The sequence below is a fragment of the Mauremys reevesii genome, linkage group 6 (assembly GCF_016161935.1).
Source record: "Mauremys reevesii isolate NIE-2019 linkage group 6, ASM1616193v1, whole genome shotgun sequence".
Classification (NCBI taxonomy): domain Eukaryota; kingdom Metazoa; phylum Chordata; order Testudines; family Geoemydidae; genus Mauremys; species Mauremys reevesii.
This window is the reverse complement of record NC_052628.1, coordinates 46,050,724-46,067,886: the sequence shown is the minus strand read 5'-3', so window position 1 is coordinate 46,067,886 and position 17,163 is coordinate 46,050,724. Positions and strand designations below refer to the sequence as shown.

The window sequence follows — 17,163 nt, the reverse complement described above, 5'->3', positions numbered from 1 at the left end:
TTGTACATAATAGCCCATTGGCTAAGGCACTCACCTTGGAAATGGGAGACCCAGGTTTGAGTTCCTGCTCTGAAGAAGGGATTTGATCCCCCCAGTGAATGCCCTAGCCACCAGGTTATTGGCTATTCTGGCCTGTCTCTCTCTGTTTCTCCTATTGAAGCTGTTCCAATATGTGTAAATAATAAAATATTAATCGAAGCAAGGAATAGAAACCAGTTGTCCCTGCTCCGGGTGAATGCCCTATCCACTAGGCTCCACCTCCTCTTCGATTTTATCAATAGCATGTAAGTCCCTTCAGGAATCATGCCTGAAAAATCAAAATGTTTCATTTGGGAAGTGTCAAAATGAAACGTTTCAACATTTGTGGGGAAGTTTTTATTTTTCTGACTGAAACAGTTTGGCTTAATGACCAAATGTTTTGGTCAAGCTGAATCTTCATTTTTTGGAGGAAAAAGAAAAGTTTTTGGCCAAAAAATGTCACTTAATTGTATTTGTTGCTCACTAATTTCCATTTGACAAATGTCATGAAATCAGGTAGTTTGGCAAAGAGCTTCTGCATACAAATGCAGATTTTTGAATGAATGCAGAAATGTAGTCTTAAATGTTCTGGGCATAACTAATAAAAGTCTCTTTAAAATCTGATGCGTAGTGACTAGGCTTAACTATTTTTATGGCAGAATAGAGAAGAGAAAAGGAAGTGGTATGAAAAAATAAATTCTGTATTTTCCCATAATATTTCATTCCAGAGCAACGACATTCTACACTTGATGTCCTCAAGAAATCCCCAAATCCACCTACCTTCTTTGCTGCAGCCACACTTACTGCCATGCTGAATGGAAGTGATGAAGTGTATGCAAATTGCATGGTTGTGGATCAAGTAAGATAGTCTTGCATCTTTGTGCTCTCAGTACACTGCTGTTCATTGTCTCCCAGTAAAATATATTATTTAAATTTTAGTAAAATGTGGTTCAATCGGTAGAGCCTTCCAGTGATTTATGTTTATAAATATTACATATGTTTATTAGGACTGTCGATTAATCACAGTTCATTCATGCAATTAACTCAAAAAAGTAATCGTGATTAAAAAAATTAATTGTGATTAATCGCAGTTTAGTTGCACTGTTAAACAATAAAATACCAATTGAAAATTATTAAATATTTTGGATGTTTTTCTGCATTTTCAAATATATCAATTTCAATTACAACAGAATTCAAAATGTACAGTGCTCACTTTACATTATTTTTTTTACAAATATTTGCACTGTAATAATAAAAAGAAACAGTATTTTTCAGTTCACCTCATGCAAGTACTGTAGCGCAGTCTCTTTATCGTGAAAGTGCAACTTACAAATGTAGATTTTGTTTTGTTACATAACTGCACTAAAAAAACAAACGGTGGATTTGATTTAGTACCATAGAGTAACAACTATATTTTTTGCTCAAACATGAGAATTAAAGAATAGTCCAGAAGGAAGACAGGCAGTCCTTAGGAAAGAAGTATGAAATAAAAAAGTTTACCAACCTGAAGATCCTGAGTGTTCAGACATGTTCCTTTCATCATCTTCAGCGTAGCTTCCTCCTAAGAAGGAACACGTCTCATGATGTTGTTTCATTCGGGAAACCAGGCCTTGCATTTTTTTGTTGCACTGTTTGCATTTTGCACACATGCCTGTCTTACCCACAGGTAGAGGAACTTCATTAAAATATTCCCAAACTGGGTCTTTTATGGCCTGCGGCCATTATAGGTTTTCCCTTCTAGTGAGAGAATCGTATGGTAGATCTCAAAGCAATGAAGGCTACACTCAGAAATACCTCAAGACTTCTGGAATATGCTGCTCAAACAGTTTTACTTTTGTTTCTACTGCCTGTCCCTCCCTTCTCACATTTATCTCCAGACTTTTTCTCCTTGTCCAGATCTATTCTGCCCCCAACAATCTTCTATTCATTGAACTTTTTGAAACTTTGCACTTTTAGAGAGAGGTAGGGGATTGACTCTGTGTACACAAATTTGCAGAGGGACAATAGGGTTGAGGTCTGTTATTTCTCACCTCTATATATTATTTATTTAAACACATTTTTGCTGTTAACAAGCATGTTATCTCTGGAGACACAAATCCACAGTTTGAGAACTGCAGAACTAAGCATCTCTGATGGTATCTTCTAGACTGAGCACTGAGTCCCATTGGGGAGATAGAAAGATTAACCTAAATAATCTCTACAGAAGCCCCTGGAGCCCCATAAAATTGGGTCCCTAATCCATGAACTATTGGAACTCATTAAACATTACATTAATATATTGTCTCATACTATAAAATTAGAATTTATAATCCCTAGTCCATGATGAGATATCTTTGAGCTATAGTGTATTTTAATTAAAACTACCTTTAGATAGGTTTTTTCCTCAAAAAAAAAAATCCGATTTAAATTAAAAACATCCGATTTTTTTAATCTTTTTTTTTTAAATAATTGGTTTTTATCCACCCTGAAATCAAAACAATGTAAAACTTTAGAGTCTACAAGTCCACTCAGTCCTCCTTCTTGTTCAGCCAATCGCTCAGACAAACAAGTTTGTTTACATTTACAGGAGATAATGCTGCCCTCTTCTTATTTATAATGTCACCTGAAAGTGAGAACTGGCGTTCATATGGCACTTTTGTAGCCGGCATTGCAAGATATTTACATGCCAGGTATGCTAAACATTCGTATGCCCCTTCATGCTTTGGCAACCATTCCGGAAGACATGCTGCCATGCTGATGACACTTTTTAAAATATAATGTTAATCAAATTTGTGACTGAACTCCTTGGGGGAGAATTGTAAGTCTCCTGCTCTCTGTGTTACCTGCATTCTGCCATATATTTCAAGTTATAGCAGTCTTGGATGATGACTCAGCATATTGTTCATTTTAAGAACACTTTCACTGCAAATTTGACAAAATGCAAAGAAGCTACTAATGTGAGATTTCTAAAACTAGCTACAGCACTCAACCCAAGGTTTAAGAATCTGAAGTGCCTTCCAAAACCTGAGAGGGATGAGGTGTGGAGCATGCTTTCAGAAGTCTTAAAAGAGCAACACTCTGATGCGGAAACTACAGAACCTGAACCACCAAAAAAGAAAATCAACTTTCTGCTGATGGCATCTGACTCATGATGATGAAAATGAACAAGCATTGGTCTGCACTGCTTTGGATCGTTATCAAGCAGAACCTGTCATCAGCATGGACGCATGTCCTCTGGAATGGTGGTTGAAGCATGAAGGAACATATGAATCTTTAGCGCATATGGCACGTAAATATCTTGTGACATCGGCTACAACAGTGCCATGCAAACGCCTGTTCTCACTTTCAGGTGACATTGTAAGCAAGAAGCAGGCAGCATTGTCTCCTGCACATGTAAGCAAACTTGTTTGTCTGAGCAATTGGCTGAACAGGAAGTGGGACTGAGTGGACCTGTAGGCCCCAAAGTTTGACATTGTTTTATTTTTGAACGCAGTTATTTTTTTGTGTCTAATTCTACATTTGTAAGTTCAACTTTCATGATAAAGAGATTGCACTACAGTACTTGTATTAAGGTAATTGAAAAATACTTTTTTTTATTTTTAAAGTGCAAATATTTATAATAAAAATAAATATAAAGTGAGCAGTGTACACTTTGTATTCTGTGTTGAAACTGAAATGAATATATTTGAAAATGCGGAAAACATCCAAAAATATTTAAATAAATAGTATTCTATTATTGTTTAACAGCGCGATTAATTTTTTTAATCACTTGACAGCCCTAATGTTTATGTAATATCTGCAACTTTGTTCCCTTGTCTGCTGTCATTCTCAACTCATTTATTAGATGCTTTGAATAAACAAAATAAGTTTTATGAAAATGGAAATCTTTAGCTTTTTTTTGTTTTGTTTTCTATGAGCTGAACAGCTTGTCTTCGTTGATTATTTGCACCTAAATTCCCTCTGATCTAAAACAGGGTCTTGTTTCCTCATGTTTGTTAATTAACAAGTCCCTTAATGATTAATTCAACAGGAATAAAAAATAAATGACCAAACAAACCAATGTCCAATTATTGTTACAGGGCACCATAAAGTTAGAAGTGCTTTCTGCCAGATGTGATGTAAAACTGAGGTCTTGGCCACTTGTGATTATTAACTGTGCTATATTACTTATCACAAAGGAGACTAGCTCCAGTAGACTCTGGCCAAACTACATTTTGGGTAATTGCATCCTACCTATCCAAATTTTCCCCACAATCTCAATTCAAAGTTCTGTTCTTCCTCACTTCTTGTCCTACCGTAAACTGTTGTGGATGGATGCTATGTATTGTAAAACACCTGCCAACTTCCAGCAAGAGCTGGCTGCATTTCAGTGGTGGTAGAAGTGATCCTTGTGCAGTAGAACCTCAGTCACAAACACCAGAGTTACGAACTGACCAGTCAACCATGTACCTCATTTGGAACCAAAATATGCAATCAGGCAGCAGCAGAGACCTCCCACCCCCCCCAAAAAGACACATACAATACTGTATTAAACGTAAACTACTTAAAAAAGAAAAAAGTGAAGGAGCATTTTTCTTTTGCATAGTAAACTTTCAAAGCACTATTAACTCAATGTTCATCTGTAAACTTTTGAAAGAACAATCATACCGTTTTGTTCAGAGTTACAAATATTTCAGAGTTACAAACAACCTCCATTCCTGAGGTGTTCATAACTCAGGTTCTATTTTATATATATAGAGAGAGTAAAATATATTTTCTCTCTCTCTCTCTCTCTCTCTCGAGTGTAAAATAGTTTGGGATCCTTCAGGTTGAAAAGTAGTATAAAATTTAAGACATTATTGTATACTATTAAGTGAAAATCTTGGAAGAAGGCAGAGAGATTGAAAGTGCATCTTCATATTCTTTTTCCTCTCACTGAAACATTCACCCATTGCATTAAAAGCTGATATTGTTCTTTGTGACAGACACAAAACATGTAGTTAAGGACAAATTTTCTCAACTGAAGGTCAGTCATGACCTAAAATGTCCAATAATGCACCTTTGATTGCCACAATTCTGTATAGAATCATAGAATATCAGGGTTGGAATGGACCTCAGGAGGTCATCTAGTCCAACCCCCTGCTCAAAGCAGGACCAATTCCCAACTAAATCATCCCAGCCAGGGCTTTGTCAAGCCTGACCTTAAAAACCTCTAAGGAAGAAGATTCCACCACCTCCCTAGGTAACCCATTCCAGTGCTTCACCACTCTCTGAGTGAAAAAGTTTTTCCTAATATCCATCCTAAACCTCCCCCACTGCAACTTGAGACCATTACTCCTTGTTCTGTCATCAGGTACCACTGAGAACAGTCTAGATCCATCCTCTTTGGAACCCGCTTTCAGATAGTTGAAAGCAGCTATCAAATCCCCGCTCATTCTTCAATTCTGCAGACTAAACAATCCCAGTTCCCTCAGCCTCTCCTCATAAGTCATAAAACTACCACTTTTATGTATGCAAATTGAATAACAGCACATGCAAATGGCTAATTAGGTGTGTGAACAGCCATTTGTATCTGTGTTTATCCAAGTTGCACATATTCTCATGATAATTCCGTGTTCAATCACAGATGCACGGTGGCATGTGCATATTCTTGGGTGGGGGGGTCACAGGACTGAGCTTCTACCCTTTGACAGTTTAACTCATAATAATATATCAGAAAGTTGAATCTTGCTTGGGCCATATTCTCTTGTGGGATCTGTACAACAGGACTTAAACTTGATATTTTTCTCTGCTAATGTATGTGGAATGCCCATAGTTGCAATATGGCAGTACTGCCCAGACATTGTATTGAAATGCAGAACTGATGTGTAATATCCGAGAGGAGAATTTTACCCTTCTTGTACATGATTTGCTTAGTACAGCAAATGATACCAGGTTTTTGACAGATTAATATCTTTGAATATAGAAACAAGACTTTTATAAAAATCTTAGGAGTTCCATTCATGGTTTATTAAGCGAAGACTCTACCTTATGACAACTTCCAGAATTGGATGAGAATAAGTCAGTTGGCTAAAACAATAGAGCTTTTCCCTTTTGAAACTCTCAGTGCTTTCGTTCTTTTTGGTTATATCTGCTCTTTCTAGAGGTGCTGAGCTACAGCCAGATGTTGTCTACACATCTATCCTTTCAAGAGCCTTCCACTTCTAACTAAGCAAGGACTGACACTTAACTGTATATTACTGTCCTTTGCAGAAGTGATACACGAAAATCTACCTTGGTTTCTAAAGGAGTTATATAGTCACCATTACTTACCAAAGTCCAAATTGTGGTCCTTGCACTGAACCTGAGTAACTGTAGCTCCAGCTGCCATTCCCTTCTACATGTGAGGGTAGGGATATACCATATGCACAAGCTACAGGAGCGACACCCTGGTTGCTTGATGGTGTTGGGATAAAGATTCCTTCCCCCTTCTAAGTCCTGGAGAAGCACTGTGGCAGGTCATGTACGGGGTCTGTCCCTAAGCTTACAGGCTTTGTGAAACTGTTATTGGGAAAGACACATGCCTGCCTTGTAAGCTGCTTTTTCCATATGAAATGACTGAGTGTTTTAACTCTCCCCAAATAAACCTGACCACTAGACTATATTATGGGCTACTGGGCTGCATAATTTCAGCTTAAGAAACAAACAAATCTGCTGTTAAGGTGTAAAGTAAATTGTGAGTTATTGGATATTATAAACTGGATGAAACTGAGTGGGAAATCCATTAGACAAGTGGTTTTCAACCTGTGGTCCATGGACATCTAGGGGTCTGCATTGTATGTCTAAGATTTCCAAAGGGGTCTGTACCTCCATTTGAAATTTTTAGGGGCCCGCAAATGAAAAAAGATTGAAAACTGCTGCATTAGACTATGAGATTCCAACCCGTCAGTCCTGTAATTATGGAAGAATGACCCGGAGGCCTGAAAAACTTATTAGTCATATTAGTTTGTCTCCAATTTCTGTGCCACAGAAAAGTAATCAAGGAAAAAACGGTGGTACAGAGCAGTGTAGTTTGAAGACAGATCAGTATTCTCTAGAGATTCATCGTTATTTACTTTTCACTAGCATTAATACATATCTACCTCATGTTCCAGGTTGGAGATTTGGATGTTAACTACGTTAACATAGACAGTGTCACTACTGAAACGAGCACAGATCAGACCCACTCATCCCTGACACCCAAGAGCTCATCATCTGCCTCACTTAAGGAAAGCAACCAATATATTTATGCAGAAAATGAAGATAACCAAATGGCAATTAATAACATAGACAGCGTAGGCTCACAGCCTTTCACTTCACCTTCAAATCTGTATGCAGCAGGTTCATATCAACCACTCAAGTCTCGTGGGTTTAATAAGGAACGAAGTCAACTTTATGCTGACATGAAAAAAAGAAGGTATGGAGTTGTTTTAAAGTATTGTCCAGAAAAGACTAAAATGTAATAATATGTTTTATTTTACACACACACACACACACACACACACACACACACACACACACACACACACACACACACACACACGGTATTGCATGGAATTATACTGTAAGGGTGGCTTTCCATGACTTTGAGAAGAAGTGCATAGAGCAGCTGGAAGCACAGTGCCAGGCATGGTAACACCGTACAGCTCAATCAGAACAACTAGGCAAGTAGCTCTGTGGCCTGTGCTATAAATGTTCTTCTTGAATTGGCCTATGGAGTCACATGAAGACCCATTAAAACAAATTGTAACTAAGTATATTTCAGTTCAGAAAAATAAAACAAAACCTGGAATATTAACATCTCTACTGAGAGAAAATCTAAAGTATCTTCAGAAAAACTGTCCCGTGGTCAATTATATCCCAAATTTTATGTGATGTTTTATTTAGTTTTGTATTTTTATAATGTGGTTATAAAGAGTTATTTTGGTTTTTTTCCTGTTTTTCTTTGGCTTTTGTTTCTTACAAACTGTAAGCAGTTTCTAAGCGACTTCATACTTCTTGGCCTAAATTATGGTAGGTGCTGCAAAATGTGACACCCGCTAGAAAAACAGAACCAGGTAACTATTAATTGTGTGAATTTTCACTTGAGAAGTTTTTCATAATGTCATAAACCGTGAAAGTGAAGCATAAGCCAATTTATAATTGTTATTCTCCACTGAGGGCCTGTTCCAAACAGACACTAAAGGAATTGTGCATTCCTGAATTCATGTGACTTTTTCAGATTGGCAGTAATACCAGGAACCCAAATCTCTGGTGTGTTCGGCCTGCTTTGTGCTGCTCCACTGGTAAAAAGCAGCCCTAAACTCAACAGGTCCAGCCACTGGAGGATTCGCCTACAAGCACCTCTATGTTATGGTGGGAATAGGACCTGCTCCAGGATTGGGGAACACAAAGATAGTTTAAAGCTACCTTTACACACGCACCACATTCTTTCTGAGCTGTGCTTGATGTTCCCCAGCTGCAGCGAGGATTTGTTCCCTATTTTAATGTCTGCTTCAAAATTATCCCTCCCTAAAACATTCATCGGGAGTTTTTCCTGAGTACAGATTACAGGATCAGATCAGGTATGAAGTAATACTATAGTAAAATAATACAAATTTGCTGTTAAATAATATCCTCATTCAAGGACCTCAGAGTGCTTGGCAAACATTAATAAATCTTCGACACCTTTGTGTAGGTCCTGTCTATATTGGAGAAATTTGTGCCCATGCAACTCCTAGTGCAAGTTACTGTAATAAGCCAGCATAGACTACGTCCTGCTTCACATAGGTGCAGTGTGTCTACATAAGGTATTTGCATGGTGTAACTTCATCAGCATGGTTGCAATGATGATGATTTTCTCATGTAGACAGGGCCATAGGTAAGTATGGTTATCCCCATTTCACAAATGAGGAAACTAATACACACATAGCCTAAGTAACTTCTTTTTCCAATATCACATGGCACATTCGTGGCAAATGTGGTGATGGATAACTTCCAGAAGTCCAATGATCAAACAGCTTTGGATTGTGTTGAAAAATAAATCTTTTAATTAGGTGAATTTTAATGCTGTGTGAAGGAGTTACAACGCTACTATTCCCAGCTTGGATCTGTAGTTATTGAGAAATACCATACATATTCTAAACGTTTTGTCCTGGAAGACTGGAATGTTATTGCAAGCAGTCAGCCATTCACTTCAGTCACATTAATAAAGAAACCATGAGCTTATGTATACAGATAAAGGGACAAAAAGATCGCGGAGAAACACCCCTGTGGTGTTGATTCTGCTAGGAAGTCTCATTGTAATGTTATATTCAAGAACATCTGCAAATCAAACATTCTCTAATTGTTTTCATTTTTGATTTCGTGAGGGTTGGGGTTTTTAAGCTTTGTCACATTCCTTCATTTTTCTATCTTTAAAAAAAAAAGGAATAATTTATACACCTTAAAATCAGACTTACTCAAAAAGTGGCTTTTAGGAAACTCCTCCAGCATATCGCTGCTTTATGTATATATCCTGGTGGATTTTTCCTTCCACCCTCCATTCATTCCCATATGTTGGAGAAAATCATCTGAGAATTGCCACATTATATAGGCTGTTCGCACTTTTTCTTATCATGCAACTTCTCGCTTAAACTTGACTCTGAAGTTCAGAAGCAAAAGAGGAACAGATATCGAAGACCCTGTTTACTCTACAGATGCATTCAGGTAAGGACCCCTGGTTCTAAGCCTCTTGTATCTGGGCCTGATTACAACATGACCATGTTTTAAAGTATAGACAAGATGCAACTGGAGTAAAGCCATGGGCATGATAAGGGGGGACCACAAAGCTGAGAGCGGACTAGAGCATGACTAACCCAAGCACCATTTACTAGACTGTTCTCTTTGCTGGTTGCATTAAGATTGAAAGGTTGGTAATTAGATTGCTTTACATTCCATACGTTTTGTTGTATGCTTTAGTTCTAGTCTTGATGACCTTGAAGTAGACAGTGGAAATGAAGGGATTTCTGACAGATCCCATATTCGCTACCCTTCCCTCAATTCTTCAGTGACCTTGGCTGGCAGCAGGCATGAATTAGATTCTTCTGAGACAAGCACTGATCTGGATTATAGCATCCACAGGATGGACTCTAACAATCTGCAGTCAAAGGTATTTGGATATCATTTTGGTTTTGTTTATTTTGCTTTCAACTAAGTTGTTGAAAATATATAAGAATTTGTATTTGAAGGGCCACATTCACCTCTCAATTATATTAGTATAAATTTGGATTAACTCCATAGAAGTCAACAAAGCTTTCCCCAATTTACACTGGTATAACAGAGAGGAAAAGTGTGGCCCAGTGTATTCTCTATGGCACAAGAGGAAGGTTAGTGCCTTTGCAAACAAGTATTTTTAAAAAGGACAGTCATGGAGTTGGTTGAATTTTATACCTTGACTAATACAAGCTCCTTTCTCCGCTAATGCTTCCCACAGATATTCTGGCTACTGTAACTTCATTGAACCTTTGGCTATTTCTGGAAACGTCAAACACGTACACAGAGTTCTTCTCTCTTTTTATTCAGAGGCATGAGAGAGTTCTTCTCTCTTTTTATCAAACAGATAAAAAGTCCTGGCTGCCACTGGGCTTTACCTGATTTTCATGTAAGGGGAGGAGGAAAGATTATACCAGAGGAAAAAAGGTTCAACTACCAAACCTAAATGCGAGAGAGCTATTTTAAAAAATCATTGGTTTCTTTCTATCAAGCAGTTTAACAAAATTCTCAGTTGAAACATAAATGCTTTTCCCCCCAGAAGTTTTCCAACGTGCTCAGTAGTATTTATCCTGCAGAGCAACATACTGTTTTCACAATATTTTGAAACTCAAGGCTGCTTCAGCAAAGTTTTTTGCAACATGGAACTCTCTTTGCTGGAAGTGCATGATGGAAATTCCCGTTAGTATTTCTAGGTCAGGTACATTGTACAATGCACTTGTAAGGCAATGTCAGTGCTATCTGTGCCAATGATTTCAAATGACCATCCTCAGTAGGGGTGAAAAGTAGTTCAGTTTTCATGCAACAGTGACTCAGTCACATAGCGTCCTCTTTGGAGAAAAGGCTGCACTTTATACTGCATATACTCATTGTTGGTGTCATGATGCAAGCTTCCATTTGATAGAGTGCAGACCATCACTATTGTTTCTTTCAGAGCCTTTAAAGTTAACTTCAAATCTGGAACTGAAACAAACAGAATATTGTTTTATCTGTGAAGCCACCTGTGCACTTAGCATGTCAATAACATATCTGCATAGTAGTGAAAATATAAGGGTTTTTTTAATGCAAGTCCAAGTATTTAATGAACCACAAAAATCAGATGATGTTAGTTTGATTTAAATTCTTAAAAGAAATGGGCTTTGCACAGGTAATTGTGACTTTGCTTTCAAGGCATATCAATAACAGATCATTAGCTGGGGTAGGAGATTTCCACTCATGGTATCCAGGCACAATTAGATAACATAAGGGAAAGGGAAGAGAGAGGTTAATTCCTTCCTCTGGAATATCTGGATCATGGCTGGAGACAGAATACTGGACTAGATGGAACACTGGTCTGTTCTGCTGTGAAAACGTCGTGTTCAAATACCGTCAGAAAAAGGCAGGGGAGATAACTAGCCATCTGGTATAGTAGAATAACATCACTGTTCAGACTTTGGTCCCCACCAAATTGAAATAATTTAGGATTTTTCTTGCTCTAATTTGCACACATACACTTTCCTGTAACACCAATTGCCTTTCCTTAACATTAATGTGCTTTTCCCCTTCATTTTGATTTCTTCTAGGAATCGTTACTTTCTGGAATCCGGTCACGCTCTTACTCATGTTCTTCACCCAAACTTTTATTAGGGAAATCTCGCTTTGCACGTGACTTCACAGTTTGTGATTCAAATGAAGGTGAGCATTAGTTCTACTCCATTTGTGTATATGGAATGCCACAAACTCCATGCTTACTACAGGCCAAATGCTCACTTCTTTACGCAGTGAGGTTTGTGTGTAAGCTGTGGCCTTTTCCACAGGCGGGGGAGCAAACACCACCCTCTTCATGGGATGATGTGTGAATTCATTGTGAGGGGATTCTCACAAACCTGCCTTCCCTCTGTTCCTATTCTGCATATTTTATCATGGTAGGGATAATCTGATCCTCTGCTCCAATTCAGTCCTAACTCAGACAGATTTATATTGAAGTTAATAGGTGTTTGAGAACTGAGGAAAACTTGTAAGAACCTTACAACATAGCCCCATGTTACATAATTGACTGTTCTGCTTATGTGCTGCCTGCAAGATGTCAAACATTGTTTCTAGCAGCCTTCTATTTAAGGGTTGTTTGCTTGCTTGTTTGTTTTTAATTTTAGCAAACAACCCAGGCCTTCCTTGGAGAAAGCTATGTAACATGCTACATTAGAAATCCATAAAATGATATAAAGTATGAGATATGTTCTCAGACTTATTCATGATCACATCTCTGAAAAACAGTTCATTTTCAATGGAATCCATTTTCTTTGTTGTTTTTTTAAAAATTACTTTTGGAATAAGAACAAACCTGATTTTCTTCCAAAAGGAATTCTTACTTAAAGCTATAAGCATGAGAAAATATGGGTTGGAAATGATTGTGTATTTTTTTTTCCTAATATGTGCTGCATCATTTAGGTAAAGCATTCTTATTAGAGTCATAGAGTCATAGACTTTAAGGTCAGAAGGGACCATTATGATCATCTTGTCTGACCTCCTGCCCAACGCAGGCCACAGAATCTCACCCACCCACTCCTGTAATAACCCCCTACTGAAGTCCTCAAATCATGGTTTAAAGACTTCAAGGTGCAAAGACCGCACTTAAGCATAACTTTGAGTATGTGCTTAAAGTGAGGCATGTGCGTAAGTGTTATCCTGAATTGGCTCCTGAAGCTTCTTTATTTTATTTAGGCCTGTATCCTGGGAAGACTCACTCACAGGTTTAACTTGCAGTACCATTGATTTCAAAGTTAAACACATGTTTAAACCTTTGCAGGATTGGGGCATTTTTCAGGTGATGCTTAGTAGCAGAATGCAAAAAACAGCAGCAACAATCTTGGTTAAAATGTAGGTGAACATTTTTTCAAATTTGTTGTTTTTTGTCCCTCAAATCCACATTAAAGCTTTGTTTCTACTCAGAACTCTTTTGTGCACTATCTGCAACATCTGGGGTGTTTACAAGTATTTGTATTGATTTTTTAAAAAATGTAACTTTATTTTTAGCAATTTTTCATCCTGCAGATTACCTGAGAAGTCTAAAAAAGCAGATGAGGAACAAGGGCGTATGTCTCATAAGATCTAAAGCCCTCAATTCAGGAAAGCACTTAAGCATGTGTTTAAGTCCTGGTAATGTCAATGGGACTGCAGCAAGTGCGTAAAGTGAAGCACATGGTTAAGAGCTTTGCCTTAATCAGGCCTAAATCCTGACCTCCTATATAAAGTCAGAGTAAACTAATAGGGGTTTACCTGGGGCTTGTGAGAGCTAGAATCATCCTTCTTCCCAAGCTATGGGACACAAATAGTCACTTTGTAGCCCATCAAGGCTGCGGAAGTGTCTGTAGTCATTGTGTTCTCCAAGCATGGGGTGATTTGGCCAATGCATTTGGGTCATCAGTAGGGCTACGATTATGTCACGGACGTCACTGAATCTGTGACTTCCAGAAACCCCCATGACATTTTCTGCCCCAGGGCTGGACTGCTGTCAGCAGGCAGCCCCGCAGCTCTCAGCCACTGCTGGTGGAGGCTCCCAGCAGCTCCTAGCCACTGGGCAGCAGGGGGACCCCAGAGCTCCAACTCCCCATGAGCATCTGGGCTCCCAGCAGGTGCCCAGCTGTGGCGTGGCTCCCCTCCACCCCCCAGCAATACAGCTGCTGCGGCAGCCGGCAAGGGAGGATGGGAACCCTGCAGCAAACAGGTCACAGGCTTCCCTGGATTTCTGTTTATTGCCTGTGACAGTCCGTTATTTTTACTAAAAATATCCCTGACAAAATCTGAGCCTTAGTCGTCAGGGATCTGCTGAGCATATTGCTGGCCCTCCTGCCCCATTGCTTCTGTCTCAGCCTCTCGCCCCCCACTGCAATATGTTTGCATGGGCAGTGCTACTACATGGAACTACTCTGCAGCAAGCAAGGGAAGCAGAGATTTCCAGGTGCAACTTCTCAGCAGCTGGGAACTCCCACGGCTCCACTGCTTTGACGTCTTGTTTAGGATTTGGCCATAAATGAGGGTCTTGTAAAATCTGATCTTGTAAATTAAAATCCAATCAGAGTTTGCTGATTTGCATTTTTGAGTCCCAAAGGATTATCCCATAATAAGAGAGTTTCGTTCTTGCATCTTGAGGTACAATCTAAAAGTAGGAAATGTGCTGCCTACTGCCATAGCAATAACCAAAGTTTTTAATACACTTAGGAATAAAATGGCTACATACATGTTTAAAGGAGGATATTTATAGTATGTAACTGTAAAGAATTTGTTCCTGCTGTGTAGATGGTGTGTTCATGAATAGTGGTCGATCCCTTCTCCAGGCTATTTCACTCTCTAAATCAATGTCTCTGCTCCATCCCTGTAGTAAGTACTGCAATGGCAACCCAATGGTGCTAATTTGCATGAAGCTATCTTCATTTTTCTGTGGGAACCTGGCCTTTATTTCTTCAGAAGAGCATCTTGTTGTACATCTTTGGTCTGATAACTAACTGAAATGTGATTTGATTCTCATTATGTACATGATAAAATATACTATCTTACTTGCTGAACTGCCGGGTATTTTCTCATATGGGCCCTTATTCAAGAAGGTACCTAACTTTAAGCATGGACCTAACTTTAAGCATGGGAATAGTCCCATTTAAGTCGTTGGGGCTATGTATGTACTTAAAGTTAGGCATATGTTGGCAGATAATCTCTACAAAACTAAATAACATCTGGTCTTGGAAATAATAGAAAAGAATTGTGTATGTGCTTTACAAAGAATCGCTAAAAAGTAAAATGAAAGATTGAACCATTAAAAAAAATGGGTTGCTCAGAAAAAGATCAATATTAATTTTCTTTACTTCTTAAAAGCAATCCGTCAGTTTTCAAAGACTGGCATTCTCTGATGTTAACCCAGATCCAAGCAAACTCTGTCAAATACAACCTGTTTAATAAACGATTTGTATTATCCTGGGCAATACTGCTTCTAATAATTTTTGCTTTCTAAATTCCCAGCCAACATGCCAGAATATAATGACTGAGCTTACATGCTGGTGGAGGTTATGTGTTTCAAACAAATAAATATCCCAATATAACCACGTTAGTTTTCATTAATTTTTTGTGTTTTGTAGAACAACGAGCATACAGCTTGCCAGAGCAACTGAAGGAAAAAAGGTATTGACACTTGCCACAGATGAATTTCTGCAGTGTAATTTTTATCCATCTACCATTATTTACATGTTAATGCTACTCGTTAAACACTAGTAGCACACATCTTTGTAATGATCATCGTAATTCAAAAGTAGCAGACTCAAATAAACCAATAGATCATGTTCTATTGTGGTGCCTTTTACTAATGAAGTTCAGAATGCTTCTCTAGGATTCTGTTATACTCCATACTAGTGTGAGAGTTGGATATAGTCTATAAAAATGTTATTTGCAACACATTTGTTGTCTGACTGTGCAACTTTAAAGTTTGGCATTTCTTAAGTCCATTTGGCATACACAACCATAACTCTCTCTGTTTGTGCAATAGTCTTTACTTCCATAACCACTTACTGTTTGTTGACTATAGTGTCATGCACTTTTCCCTACAACCCTTAAATGTAGGTGTGCTGCATCTACTGTTACTCTACACATTATTTTGTATGCCAAACAAATAGACACCATGAGAGCTGTGTATGTACAAGGTGCATACTGAATGAGGAGAGGATTTCCAGTTCATTTACTGTGCACATTAAAAAACTTCAGAAAAAACCTGAGTGTTCATGTTAGTAAAGACTGTATTATAATGAATACACACGGGGGTGCAGAGTTACAGGTTCACAGGCAACCTTAACTGGCATCTCTTGACTTTTGAGTTCTTCATTTTGCAACTTTTCTTGAAATTCCCTTTTACATTTATTTATTGCAAATGAAAATCAGTTGCATGTTCTGGAACTATGTGGCTGGATACCAGGGAACCATCCCGTTCTATGTGAAGCGCAGGAATCCAAATCCCATCTTCCTTTTAGTCTGGCAGTGATACTCCCAGCAGGGCCCACTGCTGTGTCATGTGCTCCATCTGATCCCCAAGTCAGGACAGCATTGTGGCTTTGTAGGCTGGCTGAGAGACACCTGTGCTCCAATGCCATCTAGGAGAGGAGGAGAGAAACAGCACACATCTGTGACCAATTCAGCAGGCCAGCCAGTATTCAACAGAGCACCTAAGCATGTGCTAAAATGCTGTGCTGAATTGGGACCTATGAGGCTGGCGCTCATGCAGACGAATCCCTGGCTGCTGTAGCCCAAGCTGCTTATTTCACAGCTGACTGAGATCAGACATAGCAAGGAAAAGGCGTTAATATGGGAGCTACCCAAAGGAACATGCAAAATATGGGATTATGCATGCTGAGGGGTTTGATAACAGTATAATTATGGCAAACTTGCAATATAGTTCGCATTATGTACAGTACCCATGCATGTGTTCATAATTAGTATTATGCAGGGACTAATGTAACTTTTTGGTTTGATGTTGACCTCGTTTTATGGTTTAAACCTGAATAGAATCATAGAATATTAGGGTTGGAAGAGACCTCAGGAGGTCATCTAGTTCAATACCCTGCTCAAACCAGGACCAACACCAACTAAATACATCCTGTGATTGTTAAAAGCAGTTTAAGCAGAATATCAGCCAGGTGCTGCTCCGTTTTAAGATGTTCTGTCCAGTGTAATGAACTGTATTCACTGATTTACATTTTAGGATTCAGGAGGAGGAATGGGATAAGTATATTATACCTACAAAATCTGAGTCGGAAAAATATAAAGTGAGTCGAACTTTCAGCTTCCTGATGAACAGAATGACTAGTACACGAAATAAGTGCAAGGTAATTTTAGATCTACATATAACTAGGTGTTTGTTAGCACAACTGAAATGCATTATAGCTTGGGATCAGATCTGTCTTGCCTGTTAGGTAAAGGTAAGTG

General features: G+C 38.5%; 1 protein-coding gene across 15 annotated transcripts in view; it reads left to right on the top strand.

Annotated features, from left to right (window-relative positions):
- The window catches only part of ARHGEF28 (Rho guanine nucleotide exchange factor 28), a 183,240-nt gene that overhangs the window by 95,900 nt on the left and 70,177 nt on the right, over nucleotides 1-17,163 (top strand). For all 15 annotated transcript variants that reach the window (XM_039544706.1, XM_039544704.1, XM_039544701.1 and 12 more), the window contains 6 exons: nucleotides 747-877; nucleotides 7,110-7,411; nucleotides 9,934-10,123; nucleotides 11,787-11,898; nucleotides 15,330-15,372; nucleotides 16,940-17,063. In XM_039544706.1, coding sequence (XP_039400640.1) covers nucleotides 747-877; nucleotides 7,110-7,411; nucleotides 9,934-10,123; nucleotides 11,787-11,898; nucleotides 15,330-15,372; nucleotides 16,940-17,063 — 902 coding nt within the window. The remainder of the gene's footprint in view (nucleotides 1-746; nucleotides 878-7,109; nucleotides 7,412-9,933; nucleotides 10,124-11,786; nucleotides 11,899-15,329; nucleotides 15,373-16,939; nucleotides 17,064-17,163) is intronic.